The 18,942-nt window shown below is 36.4% G+C and overlaps 1 protein-coding gene across 1 annotated transcript in view; it reads left to right on the top strand.

Moving 5' to 3' along the window:
- PRKD1 (protein kinase D1) overlaps positions 1 to 18,942 on the top strand; it is a 120,272-nt gene that overhangs the window by 51,306 nt on the left and 50,024 nt on the right. Inside the window, exon 2 of the mRNA XM_082283044.1 lies at positions 10,953 to 11,091. Coding sequence (XP_082139170.1) covers positions 10,953 to 11,091 — 139 coding nt within the window. The remainder of the gene's footprint in view (positions 1 to 10,952; positions 11,092 to 18,942) is intronic.

Below are 18,942 nucleotides of genomic sequence, written 5' to 3'. Positions count from 1 at the left end.
AGTGTATTTCCTAATACTCTAAGAATATAGATTTAATATTGGTAGTGGATGAAAGAGTAATTAATTTTTTTCTCTTAATATTTTACTTGAAATGTGAGGGAATTCTGTTTTTTCAGGAGTAAACTATATACTTGAGAATACCTTATTTACACTAGTACTCTTGATCAGAGATGTTATTTTCTGTTTCTGTGCAAAACAAAAATTATTTTTAAGCAATTATGTAGACTGGCATCTGTCTTGAAGGAAATGAAGTTGATTTTGAAAGTAGAGCAGAGGTATAAGGAAGTGAGAGTGATCTGTAGGTCTCTTACCTTTGTTAGATCTTTCTAGATCTCTTATCTCAAAAACAGAAGCTTTGACTGCATGTAAGCAGTTTGTGTTGTGCAGTCTGTGAAAAGATCAAAGACACTTGTTCTACATCTGTGTAGTCTATTGAGTGAGGTACGTGACTGGTGACTGTGCCTCCTGAATTGATGTAGTGCATCAATGATGCTGAAATGCATCTGGTGGGACACTCTCACAGAAATGGGGTGTTTGGGGCTTTGTTTGTTTTGTTTTGGTTTTTTTATTAGTAGTGTATGGAATTGGCTCTTGAATTTGTTTCCTTTCATCTTTATTAAATTAGAGATCTGTTTTCCCAGACGTAGTATATGGCATAGAACTAGTAAGACTACATCTTCAGAAGCAGTCAATACTTGTGAGCAAGGGGCTCTTTAGATGTTTTTATGTTAAAGGAACTAGAAAAAAATCTTGATTTTGTTAGTGATTCATCATCCTTTTTCTGCCTGTTTGCTGAAGGGCATGAAAGTTTCTGCTCCATTTCTCAACCTCCTTGGTGAGAAATGCAATCTGTTCGTGAAGTATCTACGTAAATGGATGCCTGTCAACAATCTGGCACTTGTTGTCACGTTCTCCTAAACATTTCACAGGAAGCTCCATAATTCTGTGCTGGGGTGGACAATGTTGAGCTGCACAGAGAACATGGACAGGAACTGTGGGAGCCTTTCTGCTGAGGTCCCCCGTTGTCTTAGAGAAATGTGGCATTAATGGATCAGCATAGATCTCAAACTCTCAGCATGAAACAACCGAGAAGACAGTAACTGTTAGTGCTCCCCCTCAGTGCTTCTGCCTGTGAAAATTTTCAGGGAAATAATGCAGCATGTGCAGATGTGGTAGATGTGATATTTTTGTCACCAACAGGATGCAAAAACCAGTTTATCTTCTGACTCTTGTTGTGATTTAATTATTATTACTTTTCTAAATGTTTCTATTGAATTAACCTCTTAATCTACATGTTAGAGCAGTCAGCTATACAAGTGTGCTTTGATTTGCATGGCACATTAACTTATAGAATTTTTGTGTGACAAAATTATTTTGAGTCTTCTCAGTTTCTGAGTTATTGAACTTATTCTTTCTTTACATGTTCTTGTCTCTGCATTGTCTTCATTGCATTGGAAGCTGTAATAGAATATTCACAAAATGCTGAAGGAATAATAGTAAAAAAGGTTAGTCTTGGAGAAGATACATTATATTTGAGAGACAAAAGCTCTTATAAATTAAGGTGGTCTTTGCACAGTATTAAGGAAAATCAACTTCCAGCATATAATCAACATATTTTTCGTAACCCATTGTATATAGTAATTCAGAGTAAAGTACTTCCATATAAGTTTCAATGAAAAATAAATCCAGTATTTTTTAGGGAAATGGAGATAGCTGTATTGGTGTCTTGTGATAGAACAAAGAGTTACACTAATTATGCTCTCTCTTTGTTTGAGAGAAAAGTGTTACTATTTTAGATTTTCATGTTTAATTGCTGTGGTGGATTGACCCCAGCCAGCAACCACTTGCCGGACTCAATTCAGGAACAGGGAGAGAAGACCCAGGGCTGCTTGCCCTGAACTGGGAGTTCTTCAGTCTGCATGGAAGTAGCATGAGTAATGTGGTATATAGTCAGTATTTTTGTCAGTGAGCAGTTTGAGTGACAAAAGGCGAACTGACATACAGTGGCAGGAGGCATAGGTAGCAAGAGAACCTATTTGTTTAAAGAAATACAAAGGAAACAACTCCTGCCCTGAATGGCCACAGGAAACAACCTGTATTGAAAAAGGCTGATGAGTAGGTTGTTCAGAGTTCAGGCTGTCTCCAAATTGGCCATATTTCTATCTTTCACCATGGCCATGTTTTTTCGTTTTCATGGATAGTTCTGTGAAGGAGCTCAGCTGTGTTTTAATTCTGTGGATCTTCATTGTTCCACAGCCAGTCCAAGTCAGTGTGTGTGGGCAACATACTCTGTTCCTAATCTGAGAGAGATGAAGTAAGCTGATTTCTGCAGCAGATCACCACTGCAAACAGAATTAGTGAAATATTTGTATGTACGTATTTGTTATCTAAACTATTGTTTACATCATAAAGCAGTCAATAAGTTTGCTGCTTTCTGATGGCCCATTAGGAAACTGCTTACTAGCTTCCATTCTTCAGGCATCAAGTCCTTTATAGAACATGTACATATATCAAGTGTTGTAGTAAAAAGGTAAAAGGAATAATGAATAGTGTAAATAAGGAATAACACTGCCTACAGTAAAGCATTAAGCTTAACTGGATGTTAGGAATGTACCAAATGGTGATAGTTCTCTGGGGTTATATCTAAAATATAAATAAACCAAAATGAGAATAGAGGCTCAAGCATTGGCCAAAATCACATAAACTTTTCAGTTTAACTGCATGCTTCCTGTTACAGTTTGAACTGTGCCAAATCACATTCTTTCAGATGATGCCCAGGCAGTTTGGGTCCTAGCATGTGTAAGAGAGTGTTTAAAATAAGGAGTGGGAATGTCATCTCCCTGCTTCTGGGGAAAGAGGTCATCTATGTGGCAGTGAGCCATTTCTGTGCCACTTAGCTGTGGATCCAGAGAATGGCTCCTGGCTGGTATAGCTGCTGTATTCTTAGTAACTTGTCTGTTTCACTTAGCAGTTAGATTGAAAGCAAACTTTCCAAGACTTTTCTAGGAATGCAAAGCAAAAAAAGGAGCAAAGACCTATATTGCTGTTCCCATTCACCACTTTAACCCTTGTAAATCTGGTTCTTGGCTGCTGTCCTCAAGGGTCATGAGACAATCAAGGTCTTTCCCGTGCCTCTCTTCTAACTGTATTTTCTTTGCTCTGGTCATCTCTTCCTTGCCTTTCAAGATTTCTTCAGTTGCCCCTTTGCCTTTCCAAATCAAGATATTTTTTCATCTGTCATTTGTCTGTTTTTCTGAACCTGTGACAAATGGGCTTGACCTGAGCCTGTCTTGGGTAGTACAGCAACATAGGCAGCATCAAGTTGATTGGTACTACTCGTTATATTTTCTGACCCTTTTCCTTCCTGTATAACTGAAGACTGCCTGGGAAAAATAAAAAAGAAGGAAAGAAAGGAAAGAAATAGTTTATTGCCTATCCTTGCTGTTTGTCTGCCTAGCAAGTGCAAATGCAAAGGAAAGGTCTAGGGTGAGTCACCATTTCTGAGATGTCTCAGGCACAGAATGTGACATCCTGGATGGAGATGCCACCACTGCTGGAGCAAGCTCCACCTCCTGTTTGTACCCAGATGTTGCTACGTATGTTCTATATAGCCATAGTGTAAACTTCTATTTAAACTCAGAGTTCGTGTTATTTTGTAGTAACTGCAGTAATGTATATGTGAAGGAAGTCTTTGAATACTTATGAATGTTTCTTACAAAAAACCCCATGAAGTCTTGTGGTATTTTCTTTATGCCTAAGACTAAAGTTTTCATGATAGCTTTGTGCTTGGAAAATAGAGCCTTCTAAAAATCTCTTGAGTTTTCCAAGTGAGTTAATAATGATTGCCACAACTAAGTGAAAATTTAGGTAGTCCTCTTGATGAAACATTGGCTCTTCAGTGTCATAATTTTGCTGTGTTCTGACCTCTGTAGAGAAAGGTAATTCTGGCTTCTAAAAACAAAATGCACTGTTATTTTAAGAATATAAAAGAAAAATGTTTCAGTTTGGTTATTGTGATTGTCTCAAAAGTTTTGCACATTTATATCTTTGTACCAAAACAGTTGTATCACGTTAGGGTCAGGTCAACAGTTTTGTTTAGGTTAGGTCAAGGTTACTTGTGCTTTAGGAAGTTAAGTTAACAATCATTCAGTGTGACTCAGCATCTCCACATGTTCTGAAGACGCTGTCTAGCCTACAGTCCTTATGTGTGCTGGATCAGTATCTTTGTGCTGTAAAAGACTCTAGGTTTTATCAAGGTTCTTGTTGCAGGTGCTGTTATGGTAATCACTAAGGGCTTCTAAAAATCTGACTAATCTAGAAGAAAAAAGTCATCACTAAAAAAGGCAAATTTAATTTTAAGGAAAAGTTCAATGATGACTGAAAAAATTAAAAAAACTCCTTTCATCCCTTCCTAGAATAAAGCAACAGAAACTAACCCTTACAGGAGATGTGCAAAATTGTAGTAACATACAAAAAGACAGAAACAGGAAGATGACTTTTTCTTTCTTTTCCACTCTTAGCAATGAGAATCTGTCTACCTGTATGTTAAAATTTTATTATGTTGAAAGAAGTATTTTTGCAAAATTATCACAGCAGCAGACTTTTTTGACTATTGGACTACATTACTAATTGCAATGAAACCATCATCATTGTTTGGAGTACATGTTTTCCAGTTCTTCCAAGTTAAGTTCTTCATGTAGAAGAAATTTATTTCTCATCTGGTTTTCATTTGACATATCTACTGTGCTAATCTTCCAAATACATAATTATTAAACCAAACTGGTGAAGAGTTGTTTCACCTTAGACAGTCTTACCTTTCTTTGAAATTAATTTCCATTCTAAATTGTGGTTTACCAGAAAAGGAGGCTGAGTAGGTTGTCCATTCAGATGATTGTGTATATGATTTTTTATTATTAATTAAATTTTGAAAGCTTCACAATTCAATTTGGAGATACGTTAATATTTAGAAAGATCAGGTCTTGTAAAGTTCCATTCTCTAATAATTAAACCGCTTGACTGTCACAATAAATAGAATCTTAAAAATAACTAATCTTTTCTTTTGTCAGCTTCTCTTTGATCCTTGTTTTGAGAACAACTGTTAATAACCGCACAGTTAAGGATGTACATAGTTCAGCTTGTAGCTGCATGTGGAGGGACCAATGCCAGTGAAATTACTGACTGATGCAATGGGTAGTGGATTAAATGAATTACTGAATACTTATAAATAGAAGTTCTACTTATTGTAATTTGACTGCAGTTTTTTTTTGTAGTATCACTTGAAGGCTTTTTAAATGAAAATCCACAATTTGCATAATCATTTTGCTTCTTTTTGGTTATTGGTGAAATATTTTGGTGGATTTTCTTGAGATGTTTACAGTTGCTAAGGGTAAAAACACTTCAATGCTTGCTTCTGTTTTGTATCTGCTGAGGAAGATTAGTGCTGAGGCTCCTTTTACCCTGTGTTTTATGGACAATCTGCTGCCAAAGTGCCCACAAGCTGGGCAATGACAAATTATTACTTGAGATCCTGATCAGCAGTCTTTTTCATGGGAAAAATTAATTTTATTTTTTATTTCTTTAAGGTTTTATGGCTAGACAATTGTGATGTATTATTTTTAGATAATGAAAGAAGCACACAATTTCAGTGTGCTTATTACAGGTGACTTCGAATGCTAGTAGCACTTCCTCTTTTTACCATAAAAGCTGCTACAATATTGACATGTTCTATATGAATGTTTAGACAGCATTTTTTTAATGCTCAGTGTTTTGAATAAAAGTCTGCTATGCTTTTCCTAAATAATATGCTTTTATTGTGGTTGTATTACAGTACATGTAAAGAAAAATTATCGGCATAATATGAGACAAACATTGTTGGGAAGGCAAGAGTGGGAATACTGAAAACTAACATTTAGGTTTTTGTTGTTGAAATTCTTAGAAGAAAATTTTAGGGTAATCACACCTTTTGACATGCATTTTACTTCTTGTGGAGATGTAATTGATTAAAGTAGTACTAAAGTAGTATTCACAGTCTGTGAATGATTGCTGCATCTACATTCAGTAACTATTAATAGCTTAAAAGCTAACAAATTTAAATCACTACTATCCAGTAGTAAATGGGTTGTATTCAGAATACATTTGTAATCACTCTAAGCCACAGTAATGAATACTCTTCTTAATAGAATGTTTAATTTTTCACCTTAAAGTGGAAAAGTAAAAAAATAACTTGCAGTTTGATCCAGAAACATCTTCTTGCTAGATAGCAGATAGCTAGATAGCAGTCCCCATCTGCTATCCCTGAATGCTGATTTTTAAATGGAGATGATCTCTAAATTACAAGTTTTCCTCATCAGGCTGGCTGAAATTATTTTGGCTGTATTGTGACATAATTACTTGTCTACACGAATGCTATTTTCCTCTAAAAACTTTACCCTGCAAACTTACATCTGTCTGCTTTATAAATGCAGCTCTACAGGACACACAAACTGGATCTTCCTTGAAGTTTTAAGTGTGGTAAATAATCAGTTTACTTACTGCCAGAATTTTGTTTCTTCATAGGAGCAAATAATTTTTTTTTTTAAATGCAACTGTCAATATGAGGAAAAACAGTGTATTGTATTTACATTTCTGCAGAAGAGTATGTTACAGATTAGACAATGGTTTGTTCTAGGACTAGTAGTTGTTTATACATGGTATAACTGGTGTAGCAGTTTTCTGACAGTGTCCTCTAATATCCCTCTGGTAGTACATTACAGGCTGCTTGACAGTAATACAGTTAGGGAACAGCACCAGGCTTCCACTGTAAGGCTGTTGCAGGGTCATAAACATAATAACAAATGGGACCTACATAGCAAGGCTGGACAACATTAACTGCTCTTGTAGAAAATAGAATACTTTTTCATTTTCTTAGGATAGTTTGTTTTAACTAAAAAAAACCCAAACTATTTTATTAATTCCTTTGATTTCATAAATTAATGAATGGAACTTGTGGATGTATAGTACAGACTGTCCTCTGTAAGATATAACCGTTTTATTGAGAACAGTCATGCCAAGTTCAGCACTTTTTTTGGCCTAATATCACTCTGGATAGCCACATGCAAGATTTAACTTTGCTTGTGGACAGACAGACTTACAGTAGGTAATAAATAAATAAAATAAAAGAATAGCAATACACATTTAGCCATACTGTTGATCAAAACTGTATCCATTTGTACTAGATAGGAAATTTTTCATGTCATGTGATGTTACCTACTTTAATCTTCTATCCAAAACAGAAAGATCAGCTGTCAAGTTCCTGACATTTGTATAATATGTTTGTTTGAAAACCTTTAAAAAAAGCTCTCCAGTAATAGATACTCTCTTAAGATGACAGATAAGAATTTTAAAAAATTTCTTAGCTGTACAAAGCTTTCTTTGTCTTCAGTCCAATTCCCTGTATTTTATCCCTTCCTGTATTTCAGATCTGCTAATCCGTAATGTTCTGTGCAGAGGAGAAAAGGATTATTCTGTTCCTATTGGCACCAGTCTTTAAGTACATGCAAGACTGTAATTGATTACGCTTGTGTCTCAGACATGAAATGCGTCTAGGCTAAAGAACCTTTGTGTTTATGGAGGATTTACCTAATAATGATGTATCTTCCTAATGGTCTTATACATCTCTAATAAATTGTCCTTAAGTAGCAAAGAATGTGGAAAATAGAAATAAAGCCTTAAAGGGATTCACATTGCATGTTGGATAGTCTCTTCAATAGTAATTGCATTCCTTCTTATTTGTATTTTCATACGATATTTTTTCCTAAGTGATTTTATTAAAGAAATTATATCAGCTTTTCCAAACTCTAGTGTCTGTAGTGAGCCAAATGTTGAACTTTCTTCAGTTGCACTGAGCCTTTCATTCTCAGACCAAGTTATTTCTTCTCTCTACACTGGAAGTGTTGTAGGTAACCCAAAATGTTATTGTATTCCATATCTATCTGTGCCCAAAAATTGTCACTGACTTTTTAGGACCCGGCAGGTGGAAAACAGAAGCGGGGAAATGGGGTGTTGCCAAGGTCCATTTTCAAGTTGGAGCCAGGAAGGATGGAGTCTCTCTCTCCTTGTAGCCTTTGCTGAAGGTGAAGGGTTGACTTTGGAGCGGGTTTCTTTGGGTGGTTGTGTTTTTTTTGTTTGTTTGGGGTTTTTTTTTCTGGGCTTCCAATAGTAGCCACTCGGAAAAACTGCATTTTGCAATCAAAAACCGTTTTGGAGTGAACTTTGCAAAGCCAGCTGGTCGCTGGGGCCCGGTCACCCCGTGTCAGTGCTGACACACCGGTTTCTCCCCCCACAGCACACCCGCAGTGGGAGAACGTCAGCACCAACATCGTCAGTCTGGCAGGCAGTGGTGCTGACCCCACAAGCGCCAGCACTTCCCATCTGCCACTAGAACCGCTCCATAAGCTCCTGCCCTCCCGAGGGTTTGCCACCATCGCTTCCCTTCGTCTCCCAGACCGTGTGATCGCCTGCAAAGATGCCATCTCAGGGGCAGGGTCTGATGCCATTTTCCCTTTCTCTCCCCACAGTGGTTGCCCGTGGCAGGTGCCATCTTGAAAAGTGCCTTTTTGGGGCTCTCTTTGTTCTGGGGGAGTTCATGATATTAAGTGATTTTCTATCTAATGGTTATTTACTTTTATTTTTTGCCTGTTGCAGTTTCACTTGTTAGTAGATTTATTTTTTCACTTATATCTACTTGTATTTTGTTTCTCCTTATTGGTGGAAAGGGATTAGTTAAAACAAGGGGGGAGAACTCATTTTAGAGTGTTTCCCTTTAAATTTTCTTAAACCAAAACAGGAGGGTAACAAATGACATCAAGACTGGGGATAGACTTGAGTTGATTTAGAAATTTTGCTAAATTTTAAATCTGGAACCTAGAATTGCTGGTAAGTGATCATGTTAGAAAACTGATATTTTTATTTCTAAGTAGGGGGAGGCAGGACACATTTGAAATACACAGCTAAAGTGTGGCAGTTAAGCAAGTTATTATGCTGTAAAGGTCATTTATCTGGTTTCACTTATAAACTAATGCACCTTTGACTGAACCACACTGAAAGGCCATTAAAGTGATTCATTCTACTTTTCCCTTGGAGTAGGCAAACAAGGTGTTTATGGACAGCTTCGATGTCTTAATGACTACTGATGACTTGTTAAGCAGCCAGAAATACATCCTGTGTCTGAACCCCATGAAAGAAGTCTTCCACTCCTGATTCTTACAGATGTGTTGCATTTCCTCATTTTGGCAATTATAATGACCATTTAACTGTACTTTAAGCAGCAATCATTAGTATTTTATTAGGCCTTATTAGTATATTATTATTAGGCCTTTTATTAGTATTGGGGAATTTAGCTCCAATACCATGGTTCCCCTATTTTCTCTCGTGTTTAGCAAAACTGAATGCTCTTTATGGTGGTGTAGTACCAAGCACTGCGGCTGCTTTTTGTTTACTTTGGTCTGTGTGTATCAGCATTATTGTAGGCAGGGATAAGCTTTGCTGAGGGAATTTTTGTCACTGTTGCAACAGTTGGTCCTTGTAAAATGTTTGAAGAATCGCCCCATCAAAATGACTGTTTTGACGTGCGAGTAGTGTATCTGGGGAAAACTAATTCAAACAGAAGATATTTCTTGTATATAAATTATCAAAAAATGCTGCAATTGAATTTACTTTTTTCTGCATAATGTACTAAATTATACCTCACAATACACATATTTCTACATACATACGTAGTATGTGTAATATTGCAAATAACTTTTTTTAGGTAGAAAAAGTAGAACTATTTGAAAAGAGCAAATGGAATGGGAATATAAAGAGAGCAAACAATTTAAATCATAATGAATTTAAGAGGGAAATGCCTGTGGTATTTCTGAAATCCAGTGAAATGAGAAAAACCTTGCAGTTTTTGAGAAGGATCAGTAGTTCCCATTTTGAAGAATAATGTTTCACTGCCTCTATAAAAAAACATTCTTAGGAATGCCACTGTGTTTGTGTATAACCTCAAAACATACCAGTTTATTTCTCCAGCTCTACTTGTCACTGTGTTTTTTTCATTGCGTGTTGCTAAAACACGGAGTAGTGCATTGATGTAAAGTTGAGTGGATTCTTTTGTAACAGGGAAAGGGTTTCTTGGTTGTGTTTTCAGAACGTCGTCTTAGTTCTTTGGGCTGGGAGCATGAAAAAAAATGCTAATTTTTGTGCTGCAGAAAACAAAAAAAAAAAGAAGGAAAAGAAGTTACCTAGATAATAATCTCCATTTTTATAACCTCAGAGTTTTCAACAACCTTTATTTTAAACAGGATTTAATCTGATTTTGAACCTCCAATTTCTCTGCATTGAAACAAATGATTATGATTAAGTTTTGAAACATTGTTTTGAAGCATTGTTTTATGTGCCTGGTATCTTCAGTCTCAAAAAATAGGTATTTCATATTGAGTTATCATTTAGGCATTGCATCTTAGGCAGAGCTGAAATATATTTCTTTTGGTCTCAAAGCGTCTTTTGGGCAGACATCTGGGGAGAGATCATAGAATCATGGAATAATATAATATAGACTAGAAGGGCACTCCAAAGGACATCTGGTCCAAACACCTGCTCCAGGTCTAATTAAGTGATTTTACTCAGGAACTTGTGTGAGAAGCAGTGGCTGAGGGACACATTTACTTCTGTCTCATTTCCTAGTGGATACTGCATTGTTCACAGGAAGAAAAAGGCAAATGAGCTTACTTGCTTGGGGGAAAAAACATTTTCAGAATACAGTGATAAATATTTTCATAGATGTAAAAAGATATATCCTATTTGGTACCAGTCTGAGAAGTGGTCCAGTCTGCCCTCAAAATTTCATTATACATTAATTGTGTTTTACAGTTCTGCATTTTACAGTTATGTGTTTTATAGCATAGTAAATTCTCATGGGTTTGTATTTGCAGTTTCCCGAATGTGGTTTCTATGGAATGTACGACAAAATCTTGCTCTTCCGCCATGACCCTACCTCTGAAAACATTCTCCAGTTGGTGAAATCAGCAGCAGATATCCAAGAGGGAGACCTAGTTGAAGTTGTCTTATCAGGTAACAAAAAAACCAGTGAAAATTACCGTCATTCTTTTGTGAATGAAAATACCCAGGGTAGTATTCTCCCAGTTAGATTTTGATCCAGCATAGGTGAGAGTCCATACAAGGAAAATTTCCTTTTTCTTGATTCCTTTCTCAGATGTATATAGGCATATTATGCCTTTTACTTACTTTTTCTGTTGCCCTGTATATTTTATAACAACCTCTTTCATCCATATTACTAGTTAAGCAACAGGTCAATGTTAATAAGCCTTTTGCTTTATGTAGAGTGCCATGAAAATGTCCACTGGAAATAGAGTAATTGCTTTTTCAAAGTCCTGCAGAATTATGCTTGCCAAGACTGCTCTGACTCTTTACATGATTTATTTCTTTTAATTATAAGAATGGGAGAACACAATTATGTGACTCAAATGTAGAGGAAGTCTGAGGATGTCATTAGGTGTCAACAGGAGTTGTCAAAAGCTTAGATGTAAGAAGATAGGAGTTATGTGACTAGAAATGGTGCAAAGTTTACATGGGTGTGCAGTAGTAAAGATGTAAAGGTGTTATTTGACAAGTAAAACTTGGAAGATGGATGAAGGAAGGGCTGTATTTTTTCAGTTGGAACACACAGCATCTGGAAAATCACTTAAAAATACAAAGACATATATGCCATATGAAAGTAAAAATTGCAACTGTAGAAGAGTGTAGGATTAATGAAGAGAAAGGCCAAGTCCTAATGGATGCTGAAAAGAGTGGAAGAGTCAGTGAGCTTTTGAACATAGTTTTCTTGTATAGGAGCCTATTCCATATTCTTTGATTAGAATAGGAAGAAGTGAAATAACGAATAATGCATGTCATTCCTGTAAGTCATCATTCATTTTTTCCATGTCAGGAAATAAGTTTTTCACTTTAAAAAAGATACTAGTAACCTGAACTTAATATTTCCCACAGAAAATAATCACTCCAGTAACTGGGATGCAGTGAAAAAAGTTAACAAGGACTTTAGTACTTCATTTGACATATTGTTTATATGCTTTTGGAGTGTGGATCAGATGCCTTCTAGTTGCCAAAATTAGGGAAGTAGCTGTTTAAATCTCTAGGAGCAAAGGACAGCACATAAAACTTCTAATATGTCATTGCCTGACTCATGGCACTATTACAAATGAAAACCTTCAGTTAGATGTCTCAAATAATACAAGAAACTAAACACGTTTCCGTAATAAACACTTGAAAGCATTAGTGTCCTCCCCCAAATGAGCTTAAACTAAATGCAGCAATTAATTTTCGCAGACAATTACTGTGTGATGTAAAGGGGGGAAAGTATTTCCAGTTCTGCAACACTGAAGAAGAGAAAGAACTGTACAAATAGTCTGTAATGTTTAGGGAATTATTCAAACTAATGCAGGCAATTTTTAATTGAAAAATATTCCGACATAGTTTAAAGTTATTACGGATTTTTGCAACAGTGCATATCAAAGTAGCTGTAGATGGGTTATCTTTTCTTTTTAATTAAAGGACAAAGTCTACCTAAATACAGGGCCATAAGAAGTCTTTTTTGGGATGTTTAATAATATGAATTGAAAATTTATTTTGAAGGGATTAAAAAAACTTTCTGAAAACAGAAGAGATTTGCCTTTAGCACTACAGTGTATGATATTGAGTGCTTGAGTGGTGGAAGGACAAATGAAATGCAGTATGTATTCAGATGCATATGTTGAACTGATTGAAGTGTTTTATTTCTAGCCTTCATTATAGAGATCTAAACAGGATACACATTCTAAAGTTCTGTGAATTCAAGGTATGTTACAGTAATTGTTTTTGACTGTAATGTCCAAAAGGGGCAGTAGAACACATTGTTACTGCTATGCTTTGCTGCTGAAAACTCCTTGTGCTTTGGGTCAGCATCCCCTGAGGCCCTGATATCTGATGTCAAAAGCTGTACTGATCGACTGCATTCATTTTTTATTGCTCAGGTCAGTATTGGTCAGAGTAGCGAAAGATGAATTGTCAGTCCTCGTATTCAGGGTTATATAATCAGTTCATATCCTAGTAGTATGCATTTTCTATTTTTCATTGTAGTTAAAACTTTATTAAAAAGGCTGGACCGCCTGTGATGATTTTTTTTTTTTTTTGCCACATTTCTGTTCTTGGCAGTTTAAGGATTAGTAAATGTGATAGTTTTCTGGCTTAGAGCTTGTATTACAAGTTCTTGAAAGAGCTGAAAACTTTCTACAGAAAAACTTACAGGTGAGAGGGTTTGCTCACGGTAGCTGATAGCACCTTAGTCTGTTTTAGGGAAGGAAGTTGTACCTGCGGATGTCATGCAATATAACTGAAACAGTTTGTGTTAGAGCTAAAGATTTCTGGTGAAACACAAGAAATTTACGCAGCTCATATTGCAGCACCTACTGTGCTTTTTGTTCCTACTCAACATTATTACTTGCGTTTTGCATTGGTGCAATATGCAGTAGTATTTTAATGGACCGCGACAATCATGTAGTGTGCTGAACAAATGTTGTGTGTCTGCTGACTCATCCAGAGGAGATAAGCACAGGCTGTTGCAGTCAGCCAGATGAACTGTGGTTTCAGTGCCAGTATAGATTCTGGCATTTTGGAATTGAAAGGTCAAGCATTATTGTAAGAGTGGAAGCAATAGAGTATGTTGAGTTACAGATTTGGTCAGCTGCACATTAAAAGAGGAAAAGGAAACTTTTATTATGATCGTAGTAGCCTAATAAATATGGGTTTATTTTAGTTACAGTATTTTCCTCCATTTTTTTTATGGTTTTTTTAAAATATCTGTTTGAACACTATTTATGGGATTCTGATAGGGTTTGTATAGAAATATGGGAACACTCGAGAAATGTATTAGAACAAAGTATTTGTACGGTGAACACATTTGGTTTATTAGGCTGCGCTGCTGGGCATTCATTGAACAGTATCACTAATACTCTTCTGGCAGTAACACATAACTCACCATGTTCCTATTTTCTTAGCTGTGCATTTTCTGTTTCATTTTTTCTTCAAGATGTTGGAAAGTTCATCTTCAGATACACAAAAGAGGAAAAATTTTTACTACTTCTGTGGAAGTCTTCACTAATGTGTTCACTGAATCCAACATCTACTAGTTCTATTGCATTTCAGACTGAAAAGGATCTGAATCTTCAGAGAAAGGATTTTTTTCAAAGTGTATTTGTATGAAGGGTTCCTTTTGCCTCTGCGTCCTTTTTGGAGCAGTTCCCACTTTGCCCGGTCAGCTCTGGACGCAGCAGGCTGCGGGGACCAGCCTCCGGAATCCGGGAGACCAGAGGTCTGGCTCGTGGGTCCTTCCACAGGACCGCGGCAATAGAGGCAGGTGGTGGAAGAAGGAGGCAGGCTCAATTGTGGATGAAATCTGGAAGGTTTATTGTGTCTCCGAACAGGGAACCTCGCCCCCCGGGGGTGTCCAGCAATGAGCAACCCTGAACGTGCCTGCCAGGGGTTTTATGGGGGGGTGGTGACAGGGGAGGGATGACAACGGCATCGAATCAGGGAAGGAGAAGGACGGGTCTGTGGGATGAGGGATACACAAGGGAACCTATCTTGGGAAAGGAAGGGAGGGATCCTCCCCCCAAGACCAATCACTCGACGCTCCTGCCAGAACTTTCTAGAAGCTTGGGAGGGGTGCCGGAGCGATTGGCAGGGGTCTGGGAGGAGACAAATAGAGAAAGCAGGGTTATGAACACGAAACCGGGAAGATATAAACTGGGATTGTACAGTAATATAAAACCCAAAGGGGAGACCCGGACTGAACCAAACAAGACACACTCCCACATCCTTTTATTAGAATACTATCAAAAATTAGTAGGCAGCCCAAAATCAGGAAGCAAGGTACAGAAATTGCAAAGTTTCAGTCCAAGATGGCTGTAGATGAGTAGTTAGTCATATATAAACACTGAAAAGAAAAGAAACCAGAAGTTACATCTTCTTAGATCTCTCTCTAAAATGTAGTGTTACTGTTTGCTCAAGAAAAGGAAGCATATTTATGTGAAGTGAGTTTAAGCTGAAAAATGTTCTTCAGTCTTGATGTGATCAAGTAGTGTTTGCTGAAGTCTTCAACTGGACCTCTGAAAAGCTTACTTTCATGTTCCACTCATGAAAGGATGCAAAAAATCACAATAAATTTGAACAGAATGGATTATTTTTGCTGTGATAAACTCTCTTCTTGAAGTTAACTCCTAGGTTTTTGGAGACCTTCAGTGTTTTTTTGACTAGCTTGTAAAAATAATTTATTTCAACTGCAATTTGTTGATGCCAATCAATTGATATTAATGATAGGTACTGTCCTTCATACCCTTTCTTTGCAGAGAAGTTAAATAGTTAGCAAGGTTTTACTTTAAGTTGTTACATGAGAGCTGGAATGTAGATGAGTTAGCCCCTTTCTGAAATGAATGGTGTGTCGAAGTTGTTATTTTAAGCTGTCTGTAGATGCAATTGCCACCTTTCATCTGTGTATCTGTGACTTTTTTCAGAATAACTGTATTTGCCATTTTTCTCTTAATTGCTGTGGTGTTGTACATCTGTACTCTTTTTTTAAAGCTCTGTTTTTTGAGGACTTCAGGGAAACAATTACTTTAGATGTCTTTAGACTTGTTTTTGCCAGCATAGTTTGTCCTCTTCTGTACCTTTCTCATGAAGTTTATTAAAAACTGCTGTGTAAATTTGCCCGGTCTGTTCATGATACAGAGAAAAAAAATTTGTATATTTACAGTTTTAATATGGGTTTGTTTATAAAAATTCTACCTTGTTTTTACTGGGCGAAGTTACATTGAGGTGTAAGAGGTTTTTGTCTGCTGCTGGAAAGCAGACAATGAAACCTTAGCATCTTGTGCAAATTAGTGGAATGTACTTCAACTGCTTGCTGTGAGCAGTTGTGCTCAACTTGGCAGGATTCCTGAGGCAAGAAAGTCAAATAGCAGCTATTTTATGTTCCCTTGCTGAGCTGATGAGGGTAGGAATTGATCCACTGCTTTTGTTAAGAAGCTGTTTCTGTTATAATATCACATAGATGGTAGATCACCTGGTTGTTAGATGTGGACCTTTTATTTTGATTCAGTACAGTTTATACTGCCTAGGATAAAATATACTGAGCTGAATAAAAGCTGTGGATAGCTATACAATTACAGTGAATGCCATGTATCAACACATAACTGGATTGTAGTGTTAGTTCAACTTGAGATGAAACCTTATGATGTTATTTCTCTGAACATAATTTTATAGTACTTACATAGTTGGGCACAGCTTGTGATTTTGCTTTGTTGTGATTGAAGAGCATTCTTCTCTTGGCGCCTTCATGGCTATGGTAACACGCTGTTTTTTGGTGTCTTGAGAAATACAAATATCTTTATTCTGTCTAAGATAATATCTTTAACAATTATTCTTCCTCTATGTCCTTACAATTTTCTCTTGCTGTCATTTTTCTTCTTTCTATAGAGGTAAGGCTCATTTGTGATTAGGTAAAAGTTGTTTGATTTTGTGTCCCTCACGGTTCATTAGTCTAACATTGTTCTTGGGCCATGAATTTCAGATAGATGACTGTGTTTGAAGTTCTCAGGACTCAGATTCTTTCCTTTGTTTATGTTTGCCTCACTGTCTTTTCTCCTATATCTGACTGTGTTAATTGTTACTTTCTGGACAGTGCCTATATCTGAGAGGTCACGGTTCCACTGCAACCTAATAGATCAAATATCCAACCTTACACATCTTTAATGGTCTGATTTTTTTGTGAGAGCACATTTTCGGTTTGTGTGCTCTTTAATGAAATTGTCGGTTCATTTGAGATATTTCACTTGGTTTTCCAGATTTAATACAAACACTTTCAGTCCAAATGCTTATAAAGAAACTATGCTTTCATGAGAGACCAGGGTAAATGCTTAAATGGGTAAATAACTGTTTATGACTTAGGAAACAAAGGGTATGAGTGCATGCTGTTTTCACAGTGGAAGCAGGTTACCAGCAAGGTACTTAAGTCTGTGCTGTTAAATACATTCATGAATGATCTGGAAAGCAGGACTAGTAAAGTGTCAGGTGTAGCAACAAAACAGAAAATGGCTTGTGGTATCACTGCCCTTGTGTGCTCTACCTTTGTCACCTTCTCTGCTTCAGAGAATGCTGATGTTGCTTTGAGAACTCCTCTTTCAAAGACAGGATTCCAGGCTTAGTAGATTTTTGTCTGATCCAGTAATTCTTATGCTTTTGTATTCTTATCACATGATTTCACTGAAAAGAGACATATTTCATGTCACACCACTTTAACAGGCCTCACCCCAGTAAGTTGTACATCCAGCTTTCCAAGAAAGGTGGAATTGATTAGTTCTGTTAATTGCAGTTAATGCATTAAAAAATGCCTATCAGCTTCCAAAGTGGACCAAATTAAATCTTGATTTTTTTTGTATATTATATTTATTTTAAAGCCTCTGGAGTTAAAAAAACCCTTGTTCTCCTTAAAAGATTCTTAGCTCAGTGAGGCAATTATTTTTACCTTTCGTATTAACTTTTACTCAGTTTTCTTAATATGATGCATCTCACATTTACCCTTTTAAAAAAGATTTTAGATACTATCATTTTGACTGAGTTTAACACAATCCTCTTAGTAACAATAACTCAATATGTTATTCAAGTATTATACTTCAGCAGCCCCCATGTCAGATGATCCTTTCTCAAAAGACTTGAGGTGATGAATGAAACTTGGAGTCTGCAGTATGTTGTCCAATATTTTAATGGATATTGGTGTGTTCATTTAGACTTACAATGCAATGCTATCATCTGATTAGCATTCGGGAATCAAATGGAAGGCTTATAATTAAAAATGCATTTATGGAAAAAAGTGGAAGATAAGACAAAAACATATTTTCATCAACTCTGTTTACTGCTTTACAAATTTATTTACTTCGTAGTCTTTCTTTACATCTATGGTGTGTGAAACTTGGGTATAGCTATAAATTATTTCACAGGATGTGTCTTTAATAGCACTTGAGCTTTTCTTAAAGATATAGTGGCAAAGTCCAAATTTTTTTTATTGTGCACCTCATCACTAAAAATCTTCACGCATACACCTTCAATATATGTGTATTTATTTCTTTATAATTTATATATGTAGCTGAAGTTCTAATATTTTCTTTCTGCACCCTAATGGATTGTCTTTTGTATACCCAGGGGTGTGCACACCTCACTTCGGAGACCACTGCTATAGTTTCACTTGAAGTTGTATATAAGGAAAAAAAAATCATCTCTTTATGAAATTTTTTTTGAATATTTGAGTAAGAAAACTTCAATTAAATTTTTTTCTCCTTTTCACAGTTCTTCATGTTCTGTCAGTTGTTTTTTCTACTAACACAGTTTTTAATTATAAAACTGCCACCACTCAAAGAATTCTCTTTTCCTCACCAGACTCCATCCACTTTCATCAAATAATTGCCTCCCCAGTTCATTCTCACTAGCTACAAATTTAATGGGGAGCAAGCCTTGCTTCAGCTAAGCAGAAAAATCTTTGATTTGTCATACAGGGTTTTGTTTAATAGATTTATTTAATAGTTTCTTTGACCAGTACATGCTTGATGAAACATTTGGATCAGTGTGTTTGTTAAATGATAGTAGTGGTCTTGAATAGAGAGTAGCTATAAATGATGCAGAACATTGAAAAATAAAGGGTAACCTACTTGGAATAACTTGCCCATCAGACAACTTATACACATGGTCAACAGTGTATTCTACACTGCTCAGATGTATGTCAGGAAAAAACCTAGTGTTTGGAGAATTTCTCTACTTTTTCAAGTCTTTCTGAAGTTATGGTCTGAATAACTCGGTGCTGCAGTAGGCTTCAAGTTA

The sequence above is a fragment of the Coloeus monedula genome (genome assembly GCF_965178545.1).
Source record: "Coloeus monedula genome assembly, chromosome: 6".
Taxonomy (NCBI): domain Eukaryota; kingdom Metazoa; phylum Chordata; class Aves; order Passeriformes; family Corvidae; genus Coloeus; species Coloeus monedula.
Note: the sequence above shows the minus strand (reverse complement) of the source record. Positions and strands in the feature narration are given on the sequence as shown.